We start from the raw sequence: 26,739 nt of genomic DNA on the forward strand, positions 1-26,739 counted from the left end.
GAGCTCAGGGCGGGCGCACACAACACACCTGGAGAGCAGCCTAAGCTTTGGAACCAGACTCATGGTCTGGATCCTGTCTGCCACTTACGAGCTGTGTGACCTTGGGCAAGGATTGCAGGTGTCAATGCACATAAAGCACTTGAATAGTCTCCTCACAAAAAATGTTATGACAGAGGTCCTCATATAATCTTCATTTACAAGTGAGTAGACAAAGTCACAGGGAGTTTAAGTAACTTGCCCAAGCCGAGGAGCTATTAAGTGGGAGAGCGGTAATTTGAACCTAGTTGGGCAAGCTTGAATGCTCCAAGCAGAGGGCTCTCCACAATAGGCATTTGGGGGGTGGGAAAAAAGGGGAAGACAGAGGCTGCAGGGGATGCGGAAAGGTGGCATATCTGGGCCATTTCCTATGCCCAGAAGGGAATGAAACCCACCACTCCAAGTGCAGCACAGAGGTGAGAAGCACAGACTTAGAGGCAGGCTGCCGCAAACCATCCCTCAGCTTCTGGAAGGTGGGTCTAGGCTGGGGACCGGGACCTGAGTTGTTAAAAGGCTCCCCAAGGTGATTCTGATGTGCAGCCAGGTGAGGAACTCCTGGTGAACAGCCAGCCTCACTGCCAGGCCACTGCCTGCTTCCCTCCATGAGAGGGCAAGACTGGAGACATGCAGTGCTGGGCATGAACGGAGCTTGAAAAACGGCTCCAGCAATTACTTGATACTCTTCCTAATGTAATGGACTGATGGCACTGAGGTACTTTATCTGTGAGCACACAGCCACGAAGCCCAACGCCTCCCTCCGCTAGGCTAGGAGAACTGAGGCCTCTGACTATTAAAAGTATGCCCCGTAAGATTAGTAAATAGGAAAAGTTAAATACCCAAGTGTTTAGAAGTTGCTTATTTAAGAGAAGCCTGCTACAGAGACTCAGGTTCTGGCTTCCTTCCAGCCAATGCCTGCTTCCGCATAATATGAAGAGAAGACTCTCTAAGACCTGGGATGCAGGGGAACACTGAACTGTCAGAAGACCAGGTTCAATTCTGGATTAGTCACTAATTATCTGGGTGATGTTGGCCACATCACTCTCCAACTGGCCCTCAGTAAAAGAGCACAAGGCTTGGATTAGTGACAGATGATCCCTCAGGTCCTGTCTAGGTCCTAGGTTTTAAGTGGACGCTGCAGGACCTACGCAGCCATGGTTACCTCCTGGCATGGCAGCCCACACACATACCATGTGCCCTGCTTCAAAGAAAACCTGTCATAAGCTCCACTTTCACCTTTACCTGTTTGTATCTGGGGGTAAGATTAAAGCCCTTTGTTCTTCTAAAGGCTCCCTGGGTGGCACAAATGGTTAAGCATGTGACTGCTAACCAAAAGGTTGGTAGTTCCAACCCACTCAGAGGCGCCTTGAAAGACAGGCCTGAAAATCTGCTTCTGAAAGGTCACAGCCTTGAAAACCTCATGGAGTGCAGTTCTACTCTGCCATACATGGGGTCGCCATGAGTCAGAATCAACTCAACGGCACTGGTTTGGTTTTTAGGTTGATTTGTTTTTCTAAAAAGGACAAACCAATCTCAGCGGGTAGAAGGGGACGCCAGGTCCTTGCCCCGCTCCAGGAACCCACTGGTACTGATGTCACCCTTACGCATTCTTTAGTTTCTGGGCCGTCTGGATTGCTTCTCCAGGAAGAGGTTAAAAAGAGGGTAGAGAATCGGGCTCAGAACAAGGGAGACCATCAGCACAGCACTGTTCTTTGTGTTGGAAATGTGTGCCCCCTCTCCCCATCTAAATGGGTTTCAGCAAGACTTTGAAGCACAAGCTTAGCGGGCAGCAAAGCCAAACATTTGCTACTGGGTTGTATCTCATGCTGTTCCCTCACTCAAAGAAATAAAAATTAATTTTCATTGGGCAGATATACTTTAATATTGCACAAGGAGATTAGACCAAGAGTTTGGGGCTCTACTAAGAGCTTTGCCAAGGACAGAGCCTTAAGGAGAGGGTCTCTAGGAATCTTAGAAGGAGAATTCTTTGTGGATCCTGGAGTCAAAGACGTGAATCTATCATATTAATGTTTAAAGAGAGAGCAATTCCTGCCAGCAATGTTGCTCCAAGGATCTGCACTGGTTTTATGAAAAAATTCAACAGTCCCAGAAGTACTCACTCCATTAAGAAAGGAGTTATTATTATTCCAAAACTGGAATGCTATGAAGTCAGTCCTGAAAGTGATGCTGCGGACTGGGGGAGATGGGGTGCGTTGCGGCACACAGACATGCTTCTAAAACGGGAATGAAAGTACAGTAGTGTGGAAATAGTTGATTTATTTTTTTGTCATGCAGCTCTAGTCTCTAATCTGTATCTTGGATTTGTATGCCACAGGCTAACCAGGCCTACAGGCCTGAGCAGGAAGCATCAAAGGCCACTGGGACTAGGGATTACTTGGACTAGATCAGTATTTCCTTCTCTACTTGGTGAAGAAGCCATTTGCATGGGCTCCAAAGGACTTATAACTGTCCACTAGAGTCAGGAAATGTTGTTCAGGGATGAACCACAGGCAGGGCTGCCTGAGTGTTGGAACTGAGAGGTGGAGAGAGGCCCAGCTGCTTCATCTTGCCTGAAATCCCTGGACACACCTCTGAGACTAAGCTCTGTGTCTAAGAAAGGATTCGACCACATATATAAAGAAGTTAACATAACCTCTGGCACTTATCAGGACCTCCATAAATGCATTTTTGTTTAGTTTGGGGTGTTCCAACCTCACCCTTAGCCTAAATTGATTGCAGACAGTCTCCAGAGGCAGATGGGGTGTCCCTAGGTTACTCCCCAGCTCCTACAGGTCCTTCAGAACGCCTTAGTGTGACAGATGAGGTCCCTGAAACCTAGATCCCAGCCTTGTTTCCCTCAGCCCCCACTTTACACTCCAGCAGTACTGGTTTGGTTAGAAATTCCTCCTCCCAAATATGCTTTCCTGACTCTGTGCCTTTGCTTAAGTGTCCCTCTGCCTAGAATGCTCTTCCCCTGTCTAAGCCCTTTTTAACCTTTAAGACTCAGCTCAGGGGTCTTCCCTGTCCCACCCTATCCCCTGGTGCCTGTACTCCCAGTAGCATCCTCTGGATAACTCAAGTCCTGCACTTGCCACTATCTGTGACCAGAGGACCCTGGCCCCCTTGGCTGTGCGCTCCTTGAGGATGAGGCCACATCCTCCTTATTTCTGTACTCCCCATACCTAACACAGTCCTGAAAGTGATGCTGGGGACTGGGGGAGATGGGGTATGTTGCGGCACAGAGACATGCTTCTAAAATGGGAATAAAAGTACAATAGTGCAGAAATAGGTGATAGGAAATAGAGGAGGACAAGTGCTCTGAAAATGTGGCTCTGCACTGGGCACCAGAACCGAGTGAAAGAGAGATAAAGTGGGTCAGATTGTCTTTATTTCTTTTTGACCAATAGGGAAAGGGGAGCCGAGTGAAAGGGGGCATGTGGTGGGAAAAGCTGAGGTCACTGGGCATTGTCAGAAGGAGAGGACCTGGGTAAGCAGAGAAATTCAGGGCAGATGTGAGGGACTTCTCCAGGGTTCTAAGGGCAAGTGCTGTGGAAGGCAGGCTTGACCAGCCTTCGGATCCTGCCAAAGGCTTTGTGCAGCGCTGGGAAGAGATGCGCACAAAAAGTCCTTGACATTTCTCAGAATTAAGGAATTAAGGCTCTTCATTTAGATGGGGCGGGGGGGTGGGGGGAGTCCAATGCTTTCCAGATGGTAAAATGCCAGATTCTGTTGCTGGCTGCCAAGAAAGTTCAAGCCCGAAGACACCTGAATTGTTCTGTACCCACTTGTGTGATATTATTTTCTGCAGGAACAGCCTTGTAGTTGGAGAAACACATCCAAAGACATCTGGGTTCCCAAGAAAATACAGACAATACCTCCTACTTCTCCAAAACTGAGGAAACTGCAGGAGATGAGTGAAGACTGCCTGGCTGCGGGTCAGCCAGCCAGGCTCCTCAGTAGCTGGGCGTCATGGTGCTTGGGGCCTTCTGCCTTTTCACTGCTCTGCCTGGGGAAATGGAAAGTTAGGGTGGGACACATGAACCTGAGATGGCTCCCAGGGACCACAGAGGTGCCTTTAGCCTTCTCAGGACACGAGGAACTGTTCCAGGTCCTGGAACTGTGATTCTACATCAGCATGTCAGGGCTTCCCAAAGGACACTACTGTGTGGTGGTAATTTTGGGTGCCTTAGTCTCTTTTTAGCTGATTTTTTGACCAGGAGAGGAAATAATATGCCTGGAGAAAAAGGGAAGAGAGATGATGTTTCAATGGGAGTACATGGATTTTTTATGGCTGTGCTGGCCTCTGGTTTACTTTGCAAAACATACCTAACTTAAAATGGGCCATACATACAGATGACCACAGATCCTGAGTTCTGCTCCCCACCTCCGCCCCACACCCCATGGCAACGATAATAACACAGCTAACATTTATTGAGCACTCACTACGGGCAACTGCAGTGCTAAACACTTTGTGAGTATTTATCACACTAACACCTCATAAATAACCCTATCAAAGAACTTTTTTGTGTAAAGCTGGGTAAGTGTAAACAATGGAAAAGAAGGAAACAATCTTGCAAGTGAGAGAGGGGATGACTGAGCAAAATCCTAGAGGAAACTCCTCTGTCAGAGGAATGTAAGTATGTTTTTACTAAAGAAGAGGGAATGGGTGCATACACAGAGAAATTTCTTGACAGACATAACGTGGTAATTTGAGATTATCCAGAGTGAAGCGACAGAAGGAAGCTTTGGGAACTGAAAGCTTTGCAAATTGAAAGTTTATGTGCAAGAGCAAATAAACTTTGTATCTATGAACTCATTTAACCCTCACAATTCTATGAGGTAGGTACTTTAATCTCCATTTTACAGATGAGGAAACTGGCAAGTTAGGTAATGTTTTGAAGGTCACACAGACAGTAAGTGGTGGAGCTGGGATTTGAATACACAGCAGAATGAATGGCTCTTTACCACTATGCTACATTGCCTCTCTCTGGAACAGTCACTGTGGGGACTGTGATGGGAGGCCAACCAGGACTTGAGAGAGAAAGGAATCAGCCTGAATTCCCAGTGGAGTAGATTGGCATGGTTCTAGGAAGTTCTCCTGCAGCACTGGGCAGCCTGCATGTGGACTTTGTAGACTGCTGGGTAACTGAGGTTTGAGCTTGGGGAATGGTAAGGTGGATGGTCTTCCCAGAAACAGTTGTTGGATTCTGACCTGGAGATTACTTGGTTTCATGCAACACTTCAGGAAGAAATAAGCTATATAAATGAAAAATGACTATTCTGTGACTCCTCTAATGGTAGAAAACCACAAACCACTTCCAGAGCAATTCATTAGGCCCTAAGAAAGTCAGCAGGATGGGCTAGGCTCTCCTGGTTCCATTTTAACCATAAAACTGGGCACATGTGAGTATACTTTAATAATGCTCTCGGTTACTGCCATAGTCAGCATTGGTTAAGGGAGCCTTGAAGAGGGAAGGTACTGGGGTATCATAAGAGGAAAAGAAATGATCAAATCTATTTTGTGTTTAGAGACTTGTGAATATTCAAACATGCCCATTATGAGAAAAGGTGATGATAAAATGCTTTTTGGCTGTCAGGTGAGTGTAACGATTCCTTCAGCTCCCAGGGCCCTCTGGCCGACACTTAACAATGTCCACTCCTATTCTCCTTCTGCTTATCCAACCTGGTCAATACAGTCCAACTGTCAGCTTAGGAAAAGGTTGCCCTCTGGGATGACCCTGGAATTGTCCATCACCTCTCCTTGCCTGACGCTCGTCAATAGCCCACTATTCGGCTCCTGCATGCATTCATCACGTACCATCACTTGTTCAGAGTATATTGACAGGAATATATTTTCATACATTAAGCTGCCCACTTGCCCTTGTACTGGCGAAAACTGTTCCCTAGGCTTTATCTGTTTGGGATTGCCAAGATACACTTCTGAGGCAGGAACAGGATGCACACAAACAGAATGCAAATGTACCATATTCAGTCAATAAAATATGTTCTTTTGGGAAAAGTTAAATTGGCATTTAAGAGGAATGGGATGGTCAGAGTGACATGATCTGGAAAATGCAAAGGCCCTTCTATGACATGAAAGGGATTGTCTTTTGGAAGCTGTTCCTTGGTGGCTGAATTCTTTCTCAGTGTGGGAGCCTCTGCTGATGGTGGACTAAGATTTGGCATGAAGTCTTAGAATTTTCACCACAACTTGAGCCTCTTACAGGTCTTCATATATGGCTTTTGAAGACAAGTTTTTGAAAGGAAATGTAAACAAGGCAAGTAGGAGGAAATTTTAGATATTATAGAATATGAAACTTAAAATAATTTAACATTTATTTATTGAGCCTATACTTTGTGATGTGAATGCCACAGCAGGTACATATGCTCAAGTAACATATGTGACACAGCCTTATTCCAACAAGAGAACGATAGTTCCTGTCTTCTGGGAACTATCCCAATTATCGGGGAAGTTCCCCTTCCTGAGAGCTGGAATTAAGGACAGGTTGTTGTTGTTAGCTGTCATCGAGTCAGTCCCCGAATCATGGTGACCCAGTGTACTACAGAGTAGAACTGCTCCATAGGGTTTTCTTGGCTGTATACTCTTTACAGAAGCACTTTGCCAGAGCTTTCATCTGCAGAGCCATTAGGTGAGTCCAAACCGCCAACCTTTAGGTTAGCAGCCAATCACAAATTGCTTGTGCCACTCAGGCTTCCAGGCTTGGCAGATACTATTTGGGGAAGTGCTCAATTTCTGCTAGGTACTCAGCGTATCCACCAATCTAATATATATCATGTACCAAAACTTCAGAGACCTGAGTCTTCTAGGGTTGAGTCAATCTATTCTATCGAAAAGCACCTGGCCACACAGCAAACATACCTTGATAAAATGTCCCCAGATGGGGCCCAGTTTTTATATCAAGGTATGAATGAATGACTCTAGAAACGAAGTGGCGGCAGTCTGCCCAGAACAGTATCGCCCTGTCCACAGCTAAGTTCTAATGGCATAGGACTGAAAGGGTGAATCTTCCCTCAGTTGCTTGTAGAATAACTCCTGTTTGTGGACGAAGAGCTAGATATCCCTGGGCTACGACTTTTGTGCTTTACCTCTGGGTGAAAAAGCTGTGAAGCATGTGCTATCCCCTCTGATGATGTCTCTCAATTCTCTGTCTGCCTACCTGGGGCTGTACACACACTCCACCTCTTTCTTCAGCCTCCCTGCCAAGATTTAATGCAGTAAGTAGCTGCAGATTTGCACTCACACTTCCTAAGTTACCAGATGAAAATGCACACTGTGTTGAAATGATGGGGTTAAAGATAAAAACAGGGACCGCCCCTACAGAGTTTAAATGTCAGAAAAATATGAACACACTTGAAACCTTTCCTGGCTCTTTGTGATTCTGCCCTTTCAGATGGTTCCCCCTTATTTCTAAGTTCCATTCTCTGAATCTACTCTGCTGGAGACTTGCTGGCTATAAAAAGCTCCCTCACCCTAGGATGAAATGCAAGCAGCCTCCAGGGGACCAGAGTAAATGATGGGAACCTGTTAGCAGTGATGGACCCACAGCAAGCTGTCCCGAGCTCTTAGCCGCTTCCCCACACTTGGGTAAGGGGTCTAATGAGGAAGAGAGAAAAGGGCTTGCTGACAGAGTCAACGTTTGCAGACAAAAGAAAGGCCAAATTTAGCTTCATGTGGCAAGATTTGCAACAGGACCTCGGGTGCTCCATCTTTAACCTAAGGAGTCAGGCATGGGCCTGAGGACAATTTGACAGGTGTGGGCTTCCATTTTCTTAGCTCCTGACATTATTTTCAGAAACAAAAAGGTGACTGTAAGCTTGGTTTGGTTCTGCAAGGCAGCTCTCCCTCTCCACTCTCCTCCTTTGTTACACTGAGGGGAAAGACCACAGAGGGCTCTCTGCCTTTCTAACAGGCTCTCTTTCTGTGGTGGTCACTGCTGCTACTTGTGGGCAGGAAAACACACATAATACACAGTAACTGCAACCACATAATGAATGCCAAAGAAAGGAATGCTAGGGGTTCTACACCAGCACAATGTGCGGACAGAATTCCTCCAACGACATTACGTAGCCAGGTACTCCCAGCTCAGAGGTAAGGCACAATTATGGTCACTACCGCCATCATTTGGACATTGGGGCACTACTTTTCTGCCTGAGAAATTCCCTATATTGATGACAAAGAAACTGCCTTTTCCATGTCACTGTAATCTCCCAATGCATTTTTTTTTTAAACTGTGATTTAGGTGAAAGTTTATAGAGCAAATTAATTTCTCATTTGAAATTTATACATAAATTGTTTCATGGCACTGGCTGCAATCCTGCATTGTGTCAGCACTCTCCCCCTTTCCCTTTCTACCCTGGGTTCACCATGTCCATTAGTCCAGTTTTCCTGTCCCCTCCTGCCTTCTCATCTTTGCTCCTGGGCAGGTGTTGCCCATTTGATCTCCTATACTTGACTGATCTAAGAAGCAAGTTCCTCACTTGTGTTACTGTGTGTCTTATAGGCCTGCCTAATCTTTAGCTGAAAGGTGAACTTCGGGAGTGGCTTCAGGTCCGAGTTAGAAGGATGTCCGGGAGCCATAGTCTCAGGGGTTCCTCCAGTTTCTGTCAGACCAGTAAGTCTGGTCTTTTTTGTGAATCTAATCATTTGCTCTACATTTTTCTCTCACTCTGTCCGGGACCCTCTGTTGTAATTCCAGTCAGAGTGGTCAGTAGTGGGAGCCGGGCACCATCTTAGTTCTTCTGGTCTCAGGGTCGTGTAGGCTGTGGTTCATGTGGTCCATTAGTCCTTTGGACTAATTGCTCCCTTGGGTCTTTAGTGTTTTTCCCTCTCCTCTGCTGTGGAGTAGAAGAGACTGATAGTTGTATCTTAGATGGCAGCTTGCAAGCTTTTTACACCCCAGATGTTACTCACCCAAGTAGGATGTAGAACATTGTCTTTAGAAGTATGCTGTGCCAATTGACATAGAAGTCCCCTGAGTCTATGGTCTTTTGCCTTCGAGCCTGGGAACTTCATCCTGTGAAGTGCTTAGTTATATCTAAGAGGTTTCCTCGACTGTGCCACTTGTGTGCTGTATTGTCTATAGTAATATATGAGGAGCACCTACAGTCATGTATTTAGAAATTTCCACCTCTGAACCTGTATTTGCCAGTCGGTATGCTCTCTTACCCTCTCCTTCACCTCTTGGCACATCTATCTATCTATGTATCAATTCGTAGATTATTGTTTGTTGATTCTATTGTTGCAGGACTCTCTACGCTATATCCCAATGAATTTTATACCAGCGTTTCAGGCTGAGCTTTTCTGGACAATGTAGATAACCAGCCCTAGCAACCACCGACTGGGCTACTTGGATGGGTGTAAGCAGGTAGATGATGAGCTAAAGGCAGTATTTACCACAGTACTTTAAAACTGCATCTTTCTGGGAAACGCTACAAACAACATCAATCAGAACACCCAAAATTTAAGTGGGTGGACAGGAAGAAAACAGAATTCTGAGAAATAGCTGATACTAAAAAGCAGAAAAGCAGACTTTAGAAATGCTGCCACCTAATCCTTCTCTTAGGGCATTTTTAGTTTGAAATGCTAAACATCACACAATAAACTGCACCAGGCCTCCAGAATATGCAACTGACAAAGTGGGTCTGAGCTCAGCTTTTAGCGTACAATCTGCTGAGGAACAGGAACGTCTGCCCTCTGAGCCAGGGCTGACTGAGCTTCATACAATGAACTAAGCACGAACAATCATTCCCCATTATTATCCCGTATGACATATTCTTCATCTTCTCTACCAACATCTTCCACAAGCACAATGATATGAAAATAGACTTGTTTAAAAAATCCCGAACTCTTTCCACGTGACAATGACTAGTTGAAAGCTTTGTTTAGATAAAGGATTAAGCTTCATTCTGTATTACATTATTTTCCAGTATATTCTCTAATTTGATAGCAAAAAGAGAAGGTTTGGTAGGGAAGACAGAGGACACTTTAATCCACTAATTCTTACCAACCTCCGAAAAAAGAAAAGGAATTCAATGTATATGCCTTTAGTTCTAATCAGAAAGACACCATTACCTGTCCACAAATTGTTGTTCTTTAATCTAGTACAGGTCAATATTAGAGGTCAAGTCCATTTAGTTAAAAATAGGTGAAGGTGGGGATGATAAAGAAATCTCAAAAAAGGTTCTGCACAGACAGACTTATGCCACTCACCAGCTGAGATAAAATTCCCATTCCTTTGAATTCATCAATTTATGTTCTTTGAGTTACTGCTTCAAATGTTACATAAACTACAAGGAAGGAGCTGGCAGGTGTTCCTAAATCTCTCTGACTAGACTAATATCAAATTTTAAACACTGCTTCAGTATATGTTTGTAGTTTTAAACAAATACAAAGCATGTTTGGCAGGTTATTTTTAGGGGAGGTAAAATAAAAATATAGCACTGTCTTTCCAAATCTATGCTTCACCAAATCTATTTCACACATTTTACAACTTCCTAATAAACTTCCCGCTTGCATTCAGAAATACTTAATACTACACAGAATACTTCAAAAAAAAAAATATGCAAAGGCAAGCTTGTGTGAGCCCCTCCCTCATGAAGGAAATATGAATGGAAATTGGACCACTGTTAAGATACCAGGTCATGAGTCTTCGATGCTCACTGCCCTCATGAAGTCCTCACTGCCTTTTGTGGAGCCAGGAGACGGAACTCCTTGCAATACCACAGAGGACACTAAGATCAAGAACCAGTTAAAAGCAAAACAACTGTCTTAATATTCCTCACTATTAAAGCAAAACAAGATACAGATAATGAGCAGCACTCTTTCTCATTAGAATGTTTTTCAACCAGCTGCTTGGGGAAAAAAAAAAATATTAAGAGCAGTCAGTATGGAAAAAGTTAGCAATTAAGGCCAAGACTTTATGCATGTGAAACAAGTAAATACCTTAGGTATGGTCACCTAGGTAAGAGTGCTAAGATTACAAACGTAGTTCACTACACTAAAACGGACGCATGACTACACACTTCTTTCTTTTAGGCTCCAGATGCAGGGAGAGAGGCTGTTTTCCCTATTATGTTTTCAGGTTGCTCAGCTGGGTAAGGGGATGTTAGTAGAGTCAAGACCAGAATTTTCTTTTTTATTTTGGAACAGTTTTAGATTTACAGAAAAGTTGCAAAGATAGTACAGAGAGTTCCCATAGACTCTACTCACTTTTTCCGCATTATTACAGGCCTTCCAACCAGCTCCTTCCAGTTCAAACCCCTGCTGAGAATTTGCATTTCTAACATCTTCCCAGGCAATGCTAATGCTGCTGGTTAGGGACCAATTCTGAGAACCACTAGTAGAACAGTAGTTCTCAAAATTTATCATACATAAGAACCACCTGTGGATCTTGTTAAACTATAGATTCTGATTCAGTATATCTGGGGTGGAAATGCAAATTCTCAGCAGGGCTTTGAACCTGAGCAAACCAGTTCAAAGCCCTGCATTGTTAACATCTTACATTATCATGGTACATTTGTCACAACTAAGAAATTGATACTGGTTACTCACTATTAACTAAACTCCAGACTTTATGTGGATTTCACCAGTTTTTCTGTTTCAGGATCCAATCCAGGGTACTACACTGCATCTAACTGTCATAAGACAATGAATTTTTAATACTTACATTGTTGTTGTTGTGTGCCGTTGAGCTGATTCCAACTCATAGCGACCCTACAGGGCAGAGCAGAACTGCCCCATAGGGATTCCTAGGCTGTAATCTTTGTGGGAGGAGATTGCCAGGTCTTTTCTCCTGTGGAGCTGCTGGTGGGTTTGAACTGCCAGCCTTTCGATTTGCAGTAGAGCATTTAATCCTTTGCACCACCAAGGTTCCTTTTAATGTTTATATGCCAAAAAACCCAAATCCATTGCTGTTGAGTGGATTCCAACTCACAGCAACCCTATGGGACACAGCAGAACTGCCCCATGGGGTTCCTAAGGCTGCAATCTTTATGGAAGCAGACTGCCACATCTTTCTCCCACAGAGCAGCTGGTGGATTGAAACTGCTGACCTTTTGGTTGGCAGTCGAGCACTTTAGCATTGCACCACCAGGACTCATAGTGCTTATATATATTAAAAAAAACCCAAAAAACAAAACGTTGTCATCGAATATTCTGACTCATAGTGACCTTACAGGACAGAGTACAACTGCCGCATAGGGCTTCCAAGGAGCAGCTGGTGGATTTGAACAGTTGACCTTTTCTTTAGCAGCCGTATAAAAACCCACTGCTGTCGAGTCGATTCCAACTCAGTGCGACCTACATAAATTTTTTTAGCCTCAGACCACTCCCCTAACTCCAGGCATGTCTTTTGTTTACCCTAAGCACTGTAAAGGGGTTCAGGGAAGAATGTCAGTTGATGTAAATTAAGCACCATTAGAGGGGCGTGGAAGTCCAGTATGTCCCTTTGCTACAAAAGCTCACACTGCTTAATGGGGTATGGTGTTTTCCCTTCAGGATAATGAAAATATTTTGGAACTAGATAAAGGTGGTGATTACGCAACTTTATGAATGTACTAAATGCCAACAAATTGTTCATTTTAAAATGGTTAATTATATGTTATATGAATTTCACCTAAAAACAAACAACCCCAAAAGCCCTATCCTAAGCTGCCTGGCACAACTTGGACACAACTGTTACTCAATATGGGAATAACTGGGGCTAAGCTTTCAAAATCATGTCTATCCTCTGCTTCACCCCCTTCCATGGCTTCTCACTGAACTAAGAATAAAATCCAAATTCCCTATCAGGGCCTAGAGGGACTTCCCAGTCCTGGGCTCTGCCTCGCATCTCTTCTTCTCTCCCTCCTTGCCCACCATGTGTTCTAGGCACATCTGCTTCCATCAGTTCTTAGAACATGCCCAGCCCTTTCTCTACACAAGGTTTCTGGGCTGCTGTTTCAATTGCCTACAAATTTCTTTCTGTGGCTTTTTACATGACTGGCTCTTTCTTACTCTTCTAGTCCCTGTAATAAATTTCACCTAATAAATGTCTCCTCTGACTATCTTAATTGGAAGGAAGCCCCTCCTGTACTTCTTACAGCCACCTGAAGCTATCATATGTGTTTACTTATTTATTACACTTTCTTGTCAGTCTTACTTTCCTCTGCACCTCTAGCACCTAGCATAGTGGCTGGTACATGGCAACAGTGCTCAATAATTGTTGCTGACCTTGATGAGGGAAATGAATGAAACTGCATCCAACTCTTTATTATTTGTACTACTGGACAAAAGCAGAGACAGAAGGAAAGGAAAGAAAACCAGCTGCTGCCTGAGTGCTGCTGGGGGTAGTGGAAATCCTCATAAGCCACAGGTATTGAGCTAGTCCAGGGAAGGGGACCCTTCCACCACTGGGAGTTCTGGGAAATGGATTTTCTCTCATCATATTTCCTTTTTTCCTAACATTTCTCAAACAGAAATTTATGAGGAAGACCAATATATGAACAAAATATCACAAGAGCAATTCTAGTTGAAGTGCGGGTGCTGGGTGCAGGTTGGGGTAGGGTGAGGGCAGAGCTACCTGCCTCCTAAGCCCATTCCTAAGGCTCCTGCATAGATCACCAGGGCTCTTAGAAACAGTTTAAAACTTGTGTGGGTTGTGCTTGGGGCAACTCAACTGTCTCTGATGTTTTAAAATGTCAGGTTTACTGAGGTATAATTTCCATGCAGTAAAAGTCACCTTTTGTAGGGGTATAGTTTTATGAATTTTGACAAACATATAGTCATGTAATCCCCAGCACAGTTAAGATATAGAATACTTCCATCACCCCAACCTGTCTCCTTGTGCCCCGCTGTAGTCAATCCTCTGTCCCAACTCGAAGCCCCTGGCAACCAATGATCTCCTTTCTGCCCCCAGGTTTTGCCTTTTCCAGAATGTCATAAAATATAATCATACAGTGAGCAGCCATTTGTCACGCTTTTTTTTTTTTTTTTTTACTTTTTAAAAAGCCTCTCCGATTTGAGACCAATGTTTATACCACAAAGCATTCAAATTTTCCTTAATTCCTCTTAACTAAGAAGTAAAAAGTGAAACTTACCTTCTGGAACACTTGATAGTTGGATTTGGACCATATATCAAGCTGGAGGGAAAAGAGATTAAAAATATGCTCAACATCAATTTTAGAATTTTGGACTTTAAGAAATGATTTTGTAACTACTGTTATACTTACTAGGCTTGGAAAAACAAACAAACATTATCGTTATAGAATAAGAGGATCTCAGGGTTGAAAAGGATCTTAAATCTCCTACTTTAATTTCCTCTATGTCAATCTGAAGGTGATTTAAAGAAACTAAATGAAGGAAAATAGGATAAAGAGGCAAGTCAAACTTAGGTGCTCACTGCCTCCAAGGTCCCTATGAGCTAAGCCCTGTGCTCACTTTTCTAACCTCAACTCCTACCACTCTCCCTGTTGCTTACCCTGGCTCTCTTGCAAGGTCAATCCTACCTCAGGAGTCAGGACTTTTGCATTTGCCATGCCCTGAGCCCTGGTGGCACAGTGGTTAAGCATTTGGTTGCTAACCAAAAGGTTGGCAGTTTGAATCCACCAGCTGCTCCTTGGAAACCCTATGGGGCAGTTCTACTCTGTCCTATAGGGTCACTAGAAGTCATAATCGACTCAACGGCAATGGGTTTTTTGTTGTTGCCTGGAATGCTTTTCCCACAGGCCTTCACGTGACTCCTCCTATACTTCCTATAGTTCAAATGTCACCTGATTGGAGAGGCATTTCTCAGCTCTCTAAAATATTATTCCCAGTATTTGCCCTTAATCCTCTTCACCTTTTTGAAGAATTTTAATTTTTCATAGTACTTAAAGCTACTTGATACCATATTACGTCTTTGTTTACTATTTGTCTTGCTCACAGGAATATAAGCTCAGTGTGGGAAGAGGCTTGTCTTACTCACCATTGCCTCCCCAGGTCCAGGAACAGGGCCTAACACATGGCAGGCATCAGTACGTCCTTGCTGAGTGGAGGAAAACTAGCCACCCCAGGTGCTGACACCTGTTCTGTGCCCAGTATGCATTAGGCCCTCCACACACACTCTCTCATTTAATCCCCAGAACAAGCTGATGTGGCTGGTCCCATTAACAATCTTACTTTCCAGATGACAAGACAGTGGCTCGGAGCTGTTAAACAGCCCATCCAGAGGCCCTGATAGATGATCTAGTCTGGTGGTGCTCAAGCCTGTCTAAGTATCAGACAGATTTTTTTTTTTAAATATACACATTCCTTGGTCCCTCCCCTGCAGTGTGTGAATTAGCAGCTTTGGAGGGGGCCCAAGCATCTATTCCTTTCTTTTATTTAGCTTTTTTGGTTTATTTGTTTTTGATTTTTTTAGCAGGTTAACTGTGATGCCAGGTAAGGTCAGGAACCTTTAATCTAGGATGCCCCCTACTGTACAAATGTGGAAACTTAGGCTTGTGAGATAAAATGCCAGTAGAACTCCTAGTAAACCTAGTCCAGTCTCCTTCAGCCACACTTGTCGTGCACAGGGTACTTTAATGGCTCATTTTAACCAAAGCCATTTTGGTTTTACAGGATCAGTGCCTTGTCACTGTTTCAGGAGTTTGGAATGAGAATGGCAAGAAAAGAATTACCCCAATACAGTGCTGGAAGACAGCTCAGGGATGGTGCAGATTAAAAGAGGAAGCCATCAGGGTGTCCCAAGGGTGTTAAAAAGCCAACTTTAATGTATGAGTTCAAGACTTGAGCAAATTGAAACACCTGGTCGATGGGCCTCTTGGAACTGTCCTGGAGGTTCATCAGTGGTCAAGGTTGAAACTTGAGACGTGGTTGTTTATGCCTGTATGTTGTGTTATTGATTTTGGAGCACCAGAGAGCATGAGAACCAATCAGGCAGGAAAGACTCCTCTAAGAAAACAGGAAGTGAAGTGTTTCATGTGACATGGGACACTTTAGAATTCTGTTTCTATTCTGAGGAAAACACTGAAACTTGGCTTTCTGAAAAATTCCTTGGAAATTAAAGTTTGATGGTGAACAAGCCACACATTCAATTCTCACTGGCTTCTTCCCGTTCAAAATTAATTTCATGTAAGTATCACTGAGTTGGAAAACTTTCAGAACAGCAGAGAAGGTTAAGATGATCAGGAGGAGGCCACCCCAGATCTCTGCAGGGCTCCTGCTGGAGAGGCTGGAGGTTTCTTTATCCAAGTCCGGTATAAATAATATGAGAACTTTGACCACACATTCATTCAGCCTGGAAAATAACCTCAAACCCATCTGCTTCTCCTTATCCTGCCATTTCTTTCTTGGATTTCCACAAAAGCCCCCTCCCTGGCTACTCTGGCCAAACTGCTCTTCAGAAAGGTGGCATTTCAGACACTGTTCCCCCACAGAAACCAACTGATGGAAATAAGAATTTTAAAAACCTTTAGGCGCTAGAATTTTAGTTTGACAAGTTAACAATCTGTAGGGGAAGAAAGTGACACATTACTTCCAGTTAACTCTGAAGAAAACCTCAACAGAAACATACGAAATTAATTCCCTACATTAGCAATCACGTTGAAGAAAACCACTGTTGGACAGGTGATCACATTTGGAAGGACAAGTCAGGTTCACATTACTTTCCTAGGGCAGCAGTTCAGCCCAGGGCTTAAAAAAATGCAGCATTTAAAGATTATTCAGGGATTGCAAGATGAATAAGAATGACTTTTTTGCATCTTTTAGTTCTACCAAATCACTGCCAAGACTACAGTGAGATGCCAAAGCCTTTAGGTCTAAATTTTAAGAAGAGTAACATCAATGTTACTTGGAACTAATATAGTTCTCCTTCCATTTCAAGCCCACAGCTGTGTCTTCTGAAGTTCTCCACTGTTTATTCTTCCTGCCTGTTAACATCATACACAGGCAAGACCATGACATAAACACAGAGCCCAAAGAAACTGAAAAGGAAGAATCGGCATATACACTAGCAGTTATAATCATTATTCGAGAGAAAGAAAAAAAAACTTTAGTATCTGAAAAAAATATTAATAAAAAATCACGTAGAGAGAAATATGCATAGGTTTATTTAAGCGATGGACTCTCTAGCTTAACTGTGGATTCTCAAAACAAACCATGTCTATTCAAAGTGAGAATGTTGCTCTTTTTAAAAGGCGGATTAAATATATTATTCACTACCCTAGGGAACAGTTCCTACCATCTGGAACAGAAAAATTTTAGACAGTATGGTCTATTTACCTGGTGCACATTGGTAAGAAAGGGATCCAATAACAATGGGTTTGCCCCTTTTGCAGTGAATGCACAGCAGGTGTTGTGTACTTGATTTTCTGCTAGATTTGTGCCAAAGAAAGCCATCTGAACAAGCGTTCTGGAGTCAATGCCCTGCCCCTCCTTAGGGCCAGGAAGGTTTCAGAAATTAATTTCAGTGAGCCAGGATGGATACAAGTGAATATTTATTAGCTTCAGCTTATCTTCTGCAAAGGTGGGTATGGCTACTAATTTCTTTGCTGGCTGCAATATTCAAAAAAGAACATTCTGGAAGCTGCAAATCTTCAGCCTAATGAATGAGAAATTATTCTGAACTACAGCATCAGGAAAAAGAAAGTGAAGAACCCCTCGGATTCCGGGCAAACATGAGAAAGATTTGAAAATGGAAAAGTCAACCTATGGTAATTGGTAGCTGAATCTGCAGTCTTAGGAGCAGCCTCTTGAACTCGGGACTGGAATTCGTGTTTTACGGATGGAAAAGTGGTCTGTTCTCAAGTAAACTGAAAACAAACCCCACAGATGACCAACTGCTTTAACACAGACACAACATTAAGACTTCAGAAGACCTCTTGATGAACAGGAAGAGCAAGTGAAAATAGTGCCAACTCAAAGTTATTCAACAAAAAGAAAAATCAGAACAAATCGACATCAGTAGGCAAGGTAATTCTAGCTACAACGATGACCGCTCGCATCACCATCTCCACCACAACCTGCAAGGGCAGATATCATTTCCTGATTACTATGTATTTGCTCTGCACTTTACCTGCACTGTTTTATTTTTAAATTCTTCCTACAATAATCTGAGCATGACAAAATTATTTCCAATTCACAGACGAGGAAACTGAGGCTCAGAGAAGTTAAACAACTTGCCCTAGGTCACATAACTAATATGTGGTGGAGAATTCAAAACCAGGACTGTCTCCAGAGGCCCAGCTCCTAACCTTGGAGGAAGACTGCCTTTCAGCTAGAATTCAATGGAATGCTGATTTTGAGAACCCCTAAACTGCCACTCACAGAGCTCTCTGGGGACACTCCAAAGTTCAACAATATAAATCTGCTTTGAGGCCTGCTGGTGTGACAATCATTTCTGCTAATATTCATCTAGCAGTAAGTGAAAATTTTGACAGCTTATCAGAAAGTTACCAATTCTCTGATTTCAGAAAAGTGTAATGAATTATAAATTATCCAAAATTGACACTTCCAAATAAAACTCATAAGCCTCACAAGGGATTTCAACTTTTAAAGACTTTATTTAGAGGCTTCACCTTGCAAAGTCAACAGGTGATAAATACGTCAGTATGAGTATAAGGTTACCAACCAGCAATGGTAACGGATTTCTCCATGGTTACAAGTTTTCAAAGTCATAAGCTTCTCTTTAGTCATCTTCTTAAGCCTGCCCAACCTCCCCTGGAGAGTAAAAAAGTGAACAAGTCTTACCAAAGAATGCAGTGTTACAGGTCTATTATTCTTCAGCTTTTCACTTTCAATCAGGACATACATTTGTTACTAAAAAACTGCTGAAAGCACAATTTCAGGGCATCCTCTGCATATGAATTAAAGTGGATTCCCCTTCCCCAGCCTTCACCCTTCCCCACTATGAGTAACAAGAGGCCATGTTTCTGAAGGTCGTCTGAACAATTTCAAAGGCTATAACAAATCAAAATGTTCCCTGCATCTAATATCAAACAGGGCTGATGACAACACTTATTAGAGAAATCAGATTCAAGTTTCCACCAGCCCCTTTGACCCAAACACACACACACACACATCCAACTTTGAAGTGGGAAGAATGCGGGGATCAGAAATTACCCTGGAGACAGCTCTCACTGTCTTTGAAGGTTTCCTTTGATACTACCATTTCTTTTCCTCTCTTATGCTAGGAGGCTAAAAGCTGCCTTTTTTTTTTTTTTATTGATATGGGGTAATTAATGAAGCTAGAGCATTAACATAACCTAAATCCCCTAATAAGATAAATCCAACTGAGATACACTTATATGTTTTCAGTTAAGTCTGACTGGGATAAAATCAGAACAGTAGTCAGGTAGTCATCTTAAATCCTGCCTCTTCACATGCTGAGTCACCGTTCTTTGCTAAAGTTGGCAAGTCTTAAAAGCATTTTTATTTTTTATTAGCTGAATTAGTCTAGTGGTGCTCAGTATCAAAAACATGCATCACAGGTGAAGAGACAGGACAATTAGTATTATGGTGGTTGTTGTTATTGCTAAGCGTGCTGGGTTTCTGATGGGGGAAAAGACCTGCCAGGTCTGGACACTGGGAGTGGTGCTGAGCCACCACTGTAGCAATAAGGATAATTAATCCTTTTAGAGTGCTCGTTGCTTTAGATTTGGAGGATACAGATGATGGCATAAGCAGAAATACAGACCCCCATAAGCCCAAACAAGGCTGTCCAAGCCACACCCACTGTATCAATGGCTGTCTCCCAGCCTGCAGCAAAACACCCCCAAGCAACCACTTAGGCACCAACTCAGCAAATGCAGGGCTGCATGTTTTAAACAGCAAAACTGTAAGCAACAATTTGTCCTTTTAGACTATACCTCAGACCCCAATGGCCCCTCCAAACGGTACATTTTTTTGGGATGTGCCAGCCATTTCAACATATTAATGCACTAATGCTGGTATGTGTATAAATACATACAAACACACATATACCAGTACTTGAAACAGAACACTAGTACTGTCTGAACAGTTTTATTTTTATCTTTTGTAAAGTGCTCTGAAAAACACAAGGGCTAATCAAATTGGCTAGGATTAGATTCTGGCCACAGCAGTTATCTGAGAGCATCTCTACCAAATGTGGCTAATGTACTTTTAAAATAACAAACTCCTCTCAGTCTTGTTATTTTCGGTTTAGGGTCTCTGCTTACCACTTGGGCCAATGTATATAGTTATAAAAGGAAACAAAAGGCTTCCTGTATCACCACATTTGTGATAAGAATTATAGAATGCAGGTCCTAAACACACACCTAATTTCTTTCCAAAGAATAGAGAATCCATGGTAATCTCTGATCACAAAAATATGTGTGTGCGTGTCCGTGTGTGTCCTCGTCCTCTCTTCTTTGATATTATTTATAACTTCATTCATTCCCTGCTGCTTCTTTCAGCTCCCATCTCAATTTTTGGTTCTCTACTTTTCCACTCCAGCTAAAACATGTTGTAGGTTTCTTCATTATCTCTTCCCACACATTGTTGGGCTTCCACTGTTTGCCAGGTACAGAGGTGTATCTAGGGATACAGTCATAGGACAGAGTCTGCGCCCTCAAGGAGCTCCTGGTAGATGTAGGTTAAGAGATCTGGCTCTGTGTGTCCGTGGGCAAGTTATTTTACTATTCTAGGTCTCAGTTTCCTTATCTGTAAAATGTATATGATAGCACTACTTATGTCATGACATTGTTAGGAAGATTCAATAACCATTGTAGACAAAGTCTGCTCAGTACAATCCCTACCAGGCCAATAAATGTCAGTATATCAACTGCAAGACAGACATGAAAACAAAGACTTATGATGTAATAATTCTAGTACTCAGAAAAGACTGTTCAAAATTCTATGGATGCATTAATAATTATTATAATTTGTGCTGTAAGTAAAGGCAGACTCAGACTTGCCATCTGTAGAGCCCATGTTCATAAGCATGGTGCTCCTATAATAGCCCTGGGAAAACAGGGACAGGAAGAGAAGGAAGATGACATTTAAGCCATGTGTTAAAGGAAGAGCACGGGTTTGTCAGGTAGACTAGGAAGGGAAACCATCCCAGGCAAAGGGCCACTGATGTGCAAAACTGTGAGAGAGTTTGGCATGTCTGGGGAGGCATAAGTAGCATGTAAAGCTGGAAAGTAAGATGAGATGTATGTAGAGAGTAATGGCAGATGAGGTCAGAAAGGAAGGTAGGGGCCAGATCATGAAGCATTTATACACCTTGCTAAAGAATCTGAATTTTATTCTGTAAGCCAGAGTTTCCAGAAGTATGGTCTGCAAAATGCCAATGTCATATATGCTCCTAAAATAATGGAAGAAAAAAAAGAATTTGGTGGTCAAGAAAGTTAGGAAAATGTTGTATACTATATATCCCTCTTAGAGATTCTGAAGACACATAAGTAAACTAAAGGCTCTAAGAATTTCTACAGTAAAGAATCCTACTGAACTTTCTCTAACCTAGTGTTTCTCAAACTAGATGCTTTGTATCTAACATCTATCAATATCCTACCTTCCTACTTTGGGAAGGGCTGCTTTGGGCAACGGGGAGATGGTGAAAAGCAAGAGAATTGTATGCTTGGATGTGTATTTTGGGAAGATTGCTCTGGAGGCAAAGTGAAGGACAGACTGGGAGGGAAGTAAGACTGGAGATTAGAAGTGAGAAGGCTAGTGCAGTTACTCAGCTGAGAAACAATGAGAACCTAAAAAGAGTGGAGATGGACAGGAGGGGCCCAATTTAAGAGATATTTAAGAGGGAGAACTGCCAGAATCCACTGACAGACTAGATATGGGGGATGAGGGGAAGGAAGGCGTCAGCAATTAGGTGATGGTACAGTTAACCAAGATAAGGAAGAGAGGGGGAAAACTGAGTCTAGGGAGCGAGACAATGAGCTTAGTCTTGGACATGTTGAATTGAGGTACATTCAGGCAGTCTGTGTGGAAATGCGGGTCTGGAACTCAGAGGAAAGGTCTGGTTTAGAAACAAATCACAAGTGATCCCCGTTGTAGGCAACACATGAAACAAGTGTGGCCGGGGAAATGGGCAGAGGGAGAAGAGAACCCTGGGGAACCAGGGGGTCAAGGGGTAGATGGGAAAGAAAGAACTGACTAAACAGCAGAGGAGGAGTAATCAGAGGGAAATTTGAAGTATACATATGAGACTATTTTCCACTTCCCTTGTTTTAAATGCAGAATAAAAATACTAGTTACCATTTATTGAGTATTTACTAGCTGGCAAAGTGCTAAGCGTTTTACATGTATTATTTCAGACACTTTCAGTATGGGACATTCAATTAAATAAATATTAAAGATACCATGCAACGGAGGTAAAAATCTCCATTCCTTCTTATAATCTAAATTCAAAGTTTGCTTCTTTAGAATCCTGAATTTGGTATCTCTTGTAGCATGGTCCTTATTTAGCTTTTTATGTATTTATTCTTTATCTCCCCAATTCACTTGTAAGTCCTTTGGGAGCAAGGGTTACGTTTTATTCCAGGAGTGACTATAAGGTTACAAACCTTGAAAACACCAACAAGAACCACACTTCTAAGCGACCACTGACCCAGGGTCTTTGGCAGGTTATACACTATTCCAGTGTGGCTTCTGCTGCTGATAAACAATTCAGAATTCCTCTTTTAGGACTACCTTCAGAGTTTGTTAATCATAAACATACAGATCATACCTGCCTTGATTATCCACTTTACTCTCCACACTTACTCCAAAGACTTTTTGGTTTTTCCAAAAAAAAAAAAAAAGTTTCTCTTCAAAGAATGATTTGTTATCAACAGGGATACTTAAGAGAACTTGGCAGAATCCTCGGAGTAACAGTAGCTTCCAACATAAGACAACACTCATGTAGAATGTATAAATGCTGGCTTCCTTGTTCAAACTACAAACTGCATTACTTTATGGGTCACACCTCTATATAACACACTGCTATGTGCTAAGCTACATTTATCACCTTTTTTGGAAGACTATTCTATCCTCATTATAATGTGGCCTTTGGTTGTAAGTGCTAGCACTAACAAACTTTTAAATTTGAATGGGATTCATGAGGAGAATGGAAAGCTCCTGAGAGTGGGGGAGACAGGGGCTCAGTGCTGGAAACTGACCAAGGCTGAGTCTGGGGCGGGGCGGGGGGGGGGGTATCTCAGGCAGAGTGCTCATTACATTCTGGAAGCAAACAAATGAAGGCTGTCAGCTCCCGTTAGCATCCTCTGATGCTCTCTATAGAGCCATATGGGGTGTGTGCAGGCAAAAGAAATTAGTGGTTTACATGGGCGAACTTTCCATGGAACAAATCACCCATGGAAATAGCTTACCTTTTTTCAATGGCAGCTATTCAGTATGTGCTACTGTGGATAAGCAACTTCCTGAGGGCTACTTGGGAGTTTCACGGAAAAAGATGGTCATCAAGCTGTGTGTCAAACTAACTCAAACTTTTCTCATGGTTCTAGGAAAAGCAAAATGCTGAACCCTGGGCTATCGATGTGCTGCTAGACTTGGCAAAAAAAAAAAAAAAAAATCCATTTCCTCAGAAGACACATTTAATGAGGCAACTGGGGTCTAAGGTGACAAATTAGAAATTCAACTAAGGGCATCAGGCTTAGAGGAAAAAGCAGGAGCTTGATGAAAAATGCAAGCAGAGAGAATGCAATGTTTTTCTGAAAGTGTTCATCTTCATGCTGACATATCTATGCTTGTTGATCATTTTAGCTGTGATTGCTAGTTTTTAATGTCATTCATCTGGTGCTCTACTATATTTGTTTTGGGATACTGGAGATAAAGAAAAAACAAAAGACTCCAGAAGGCTTACCTTGCCATCTTCTGTGTAGACATTTTCGTTATATCCCTTCACTATTGTTCGATCAATGAATAGGCTCCGCATGACGACAATCACTTTCAACACCTTTCCCAAGGTCACCTGTCAAAACACATGCATGAAAACATGAAAGCTTACACCTGAACGTGAAAATCACACAAAGTTTGGCAAAACTATAAGAAGAAATGATCTTCTATCCATCCTGTTCCCGAAAGATGCACCAAAGGACATTTTGAGAGAAGGTATGGCATTACCCCTTGTGCTATCATCCTAAAACATTTAATAACAAACTCTCAACAATGCCAAGTTCTTCACATAATTCCTTCAAGATGTAGTGGGTCCCAACTCACCTATCTACCCTGAATTTATTTATGTTTTCGGATGATAAACTCTCAGTATAAGTTTCACATGTTTACTATCTGCTGAATAAAGTAAAATTCCCTTTTTCTTTCTTCCTGCCTTAAGGTTACTTTCTTCAAAGAGTATCCTATAATCTTGGCATTCTGGAGTCTAGTGAGTACATTTGTTTTCATATTATATCTTGGCCCTGTGTATACCTATGAACTATGTAGAGACTACAATATAGACAGTATAGGCAGACAACACCAAATACCCTCTGGTTGAACCACACATTTATAATACGTGGTATAAACCAGAGAAGCAATACCAAATAAAGTTACTTTAAAGGAAAGTAACTGAATTTTACTTTCAAAAAAGAAACATAATCCTGGAAATACACTTCAGTGTTTTACTCTCTCAGAACATAAGCATGTATTATGGATTAAAAAAAAAAAAAAAAAACTAAAAAAAGTACAGCTTCATATATGCCAGGAAAAAAGTAACCTGCTGTGTTTGTTGGAATAGGATCAGCAGTAAGAATAGAAATAGCACTTTTCTTTCTTCTGGGGCTCACATAACATTCCTGGTATTTTTCTCACCCTCTTCTTTTCATTGCATAGATGAGACCCTAGAGGCAGACCTTGCATAGGACCAATCCAAGGTCCGTGGTCTAGTTGTTCCAATGATGCTTTGACATTACCTAATTAAATGAAAGAAAACCCTGCCTATCCCAGTAAGACGAGCCTCAGCCTCAAACAACATCCTGATCCTTCAACTTCAACTTGCAGTCAGTTTCTGGGGATGCCACCTTCAACCATCCTTTCCTTATTTCTTCATATCTTGCAGTTTTACAACTGCCTGGCCCCTGACACAACCTTCCTCTTTCCTTGGTTAGTCCTGGGTATCAGTGAACACCCTTAACAACTGGTTTCTTCAATAATCTTAAGTGTTAGGTTGATGTCTATATTATCGTATGCCTAAATTGGTACAGAATATAAACAGGGTAAGAAAAAAATATGAGACATTTATTCACATTTCAGAGAATGTTAATAAAAAATCTTATTTCTGTAGCATACTTTTTAAAATACTGCCACACCATGTAACATTTAAGGGTTCATTTTTTTGTGTAACTGAAAATCACTATTTGAGGATGCCAATAAACCATGAAAGGTAGGATCAGCAACTTGGTCTTCCTTCAGAAGGAAGAAAGGAAAGAAGGAAAAGAGGTAGGAAGTTTGTGAGTTAGGGAAAGAGGGAAAGCAAACAGAGTTACACTTTTGTAATTTGCTATATCATTACTGGAGCCTGGTGGCAAAGTGGTTAAGTGCTACATGGCTGCTAACCAAAAGGTCGGCAGGCAGTTCGAACCTACCAACAACTCCTTGGAAATCCTATGAGGCAGTTTTACACTGTCCTATAGTGTTGCTATGAGTTGGAATCGACTCGATGGCAACGAGTTTGGTTTGATTTTATATGATCACTGAAATAAATTTCCTCTTACCAGGCTAAACTGGAGGTTCAAGATACCTCCTCCAACAGAGCCATCACTTCCAACTGCACATTTTAACTCTCTTTGCTAATAAGCATAGATAACTAAGCAGTTGTTTGACTTTAATTAGCTGATAAATTCAAGTTTCTTAAGATGAAATTCAGAAAAACTCACTTTGCTTTTAAAAGTTAATTTTAGTATTTTAAGGATACCAAACCCACTGCCGTCAAGTTGATTCTGACTTATAGTGACCCCACTGGACAGAGTAGAATAGCCCCGTAGGGTTTCCAAGGAGCAGCTGGTAGATTCAAACTGCCACCTTTTGGTTATTAGCCGAACACTTAACCACTGTGCCACCAGAGATCCTTTTAAGGATAACTAATACTAAAAAAGTTAACTAATACCTGCTCACTATAGAAAAATATAAAATTAGAGAAAAAAAAAAGAAGAAAATAATTGTTCACAGTCTTCTCATTCGAAGATAATTACCAATACTACTTTGGTTTATCTCCTTCAATCTTTTTACTACCAAGATTTATGACTGTTGAATTTTTAACATGAATATAAATAAAACTATATCTACAATTTCAAATAAAACGTTTACTTAAAATTATGGCATAAACACTGTTCCACATTGCTACCCAGACTTCAAAGACAGCACTAAATGCTGTTTGGTAATCTATTGAGTGGATATTACAATTTCCTTAACCATTCTCCTACAGTTGGACATTTACGTTGCTTCCAAATTTTTCCTAATATAAATATGGCTGTAATGCGTGCACTTCTGTTCACAAGTTTTCCCTGAATTTGAGGTTATTTCCTTCAGATAGATTTTTAGAATTGTAATTAATGGGCAAACAGTACAAAAGGCTTTTGATACACTTTGCCAAACTGCTAACCACAAGGGTCACGCAAAGCACATGCCAACCAGAAAGGTATAAGCACACCTATTACACTCTGCTTTTGTCAGCAACAGGTGCTATTAAATCAAAACAAAATCCAATCCAATCTAATCCTCCCTATCCTTAAATACCAAGTTAATTATTTTTGTTTTAG

General features: G+C 41.9%; 1 protein-coding gene across 1 annotated transcript in view; it reads right to left on the reverse strand.

Annotated features, from left to right (window-relative positions):
* MED27 (mediator complex subunit 27) overlaps nt 1-26,739 on the reverse strand; it is a 237,913-nt gene that overhangs the window by 14,834 nt on the left and 196,340 nt on the right. The window contains exons 5-6 of the mRNA XM_004375777.3: nt 23,850-23,957; nt 14,131-14,172 (exon numbers count right to left, since the gene is read on the reverse strand). Of these exons, the coding sequence (XP_004375834.1) occupies nt 14,131-14,172; nt 23,850-23,957 (150 nt within the window). The remainder of the gene's footprint in view (nt 1-14,130; nt 14,173-23,849; nt 23,958-26,739) is intronic.

Source organism: Trichechus manatus, unplaced genomic scaffold (genome assembly GCF_000243295.1).
Source record: "Trichechus manatus latirostris isolate Lorelei unplaced genomic scaffold, TriManLat1.0 scaffold00038, whole genome shotgun sequence".
Classification (NCBI taxonomy): Eukaryota; Metazoa; Chordata; class Mammalia; order Sirenia; family Trichechidae; genus Trichechus; species Trichechus manatus.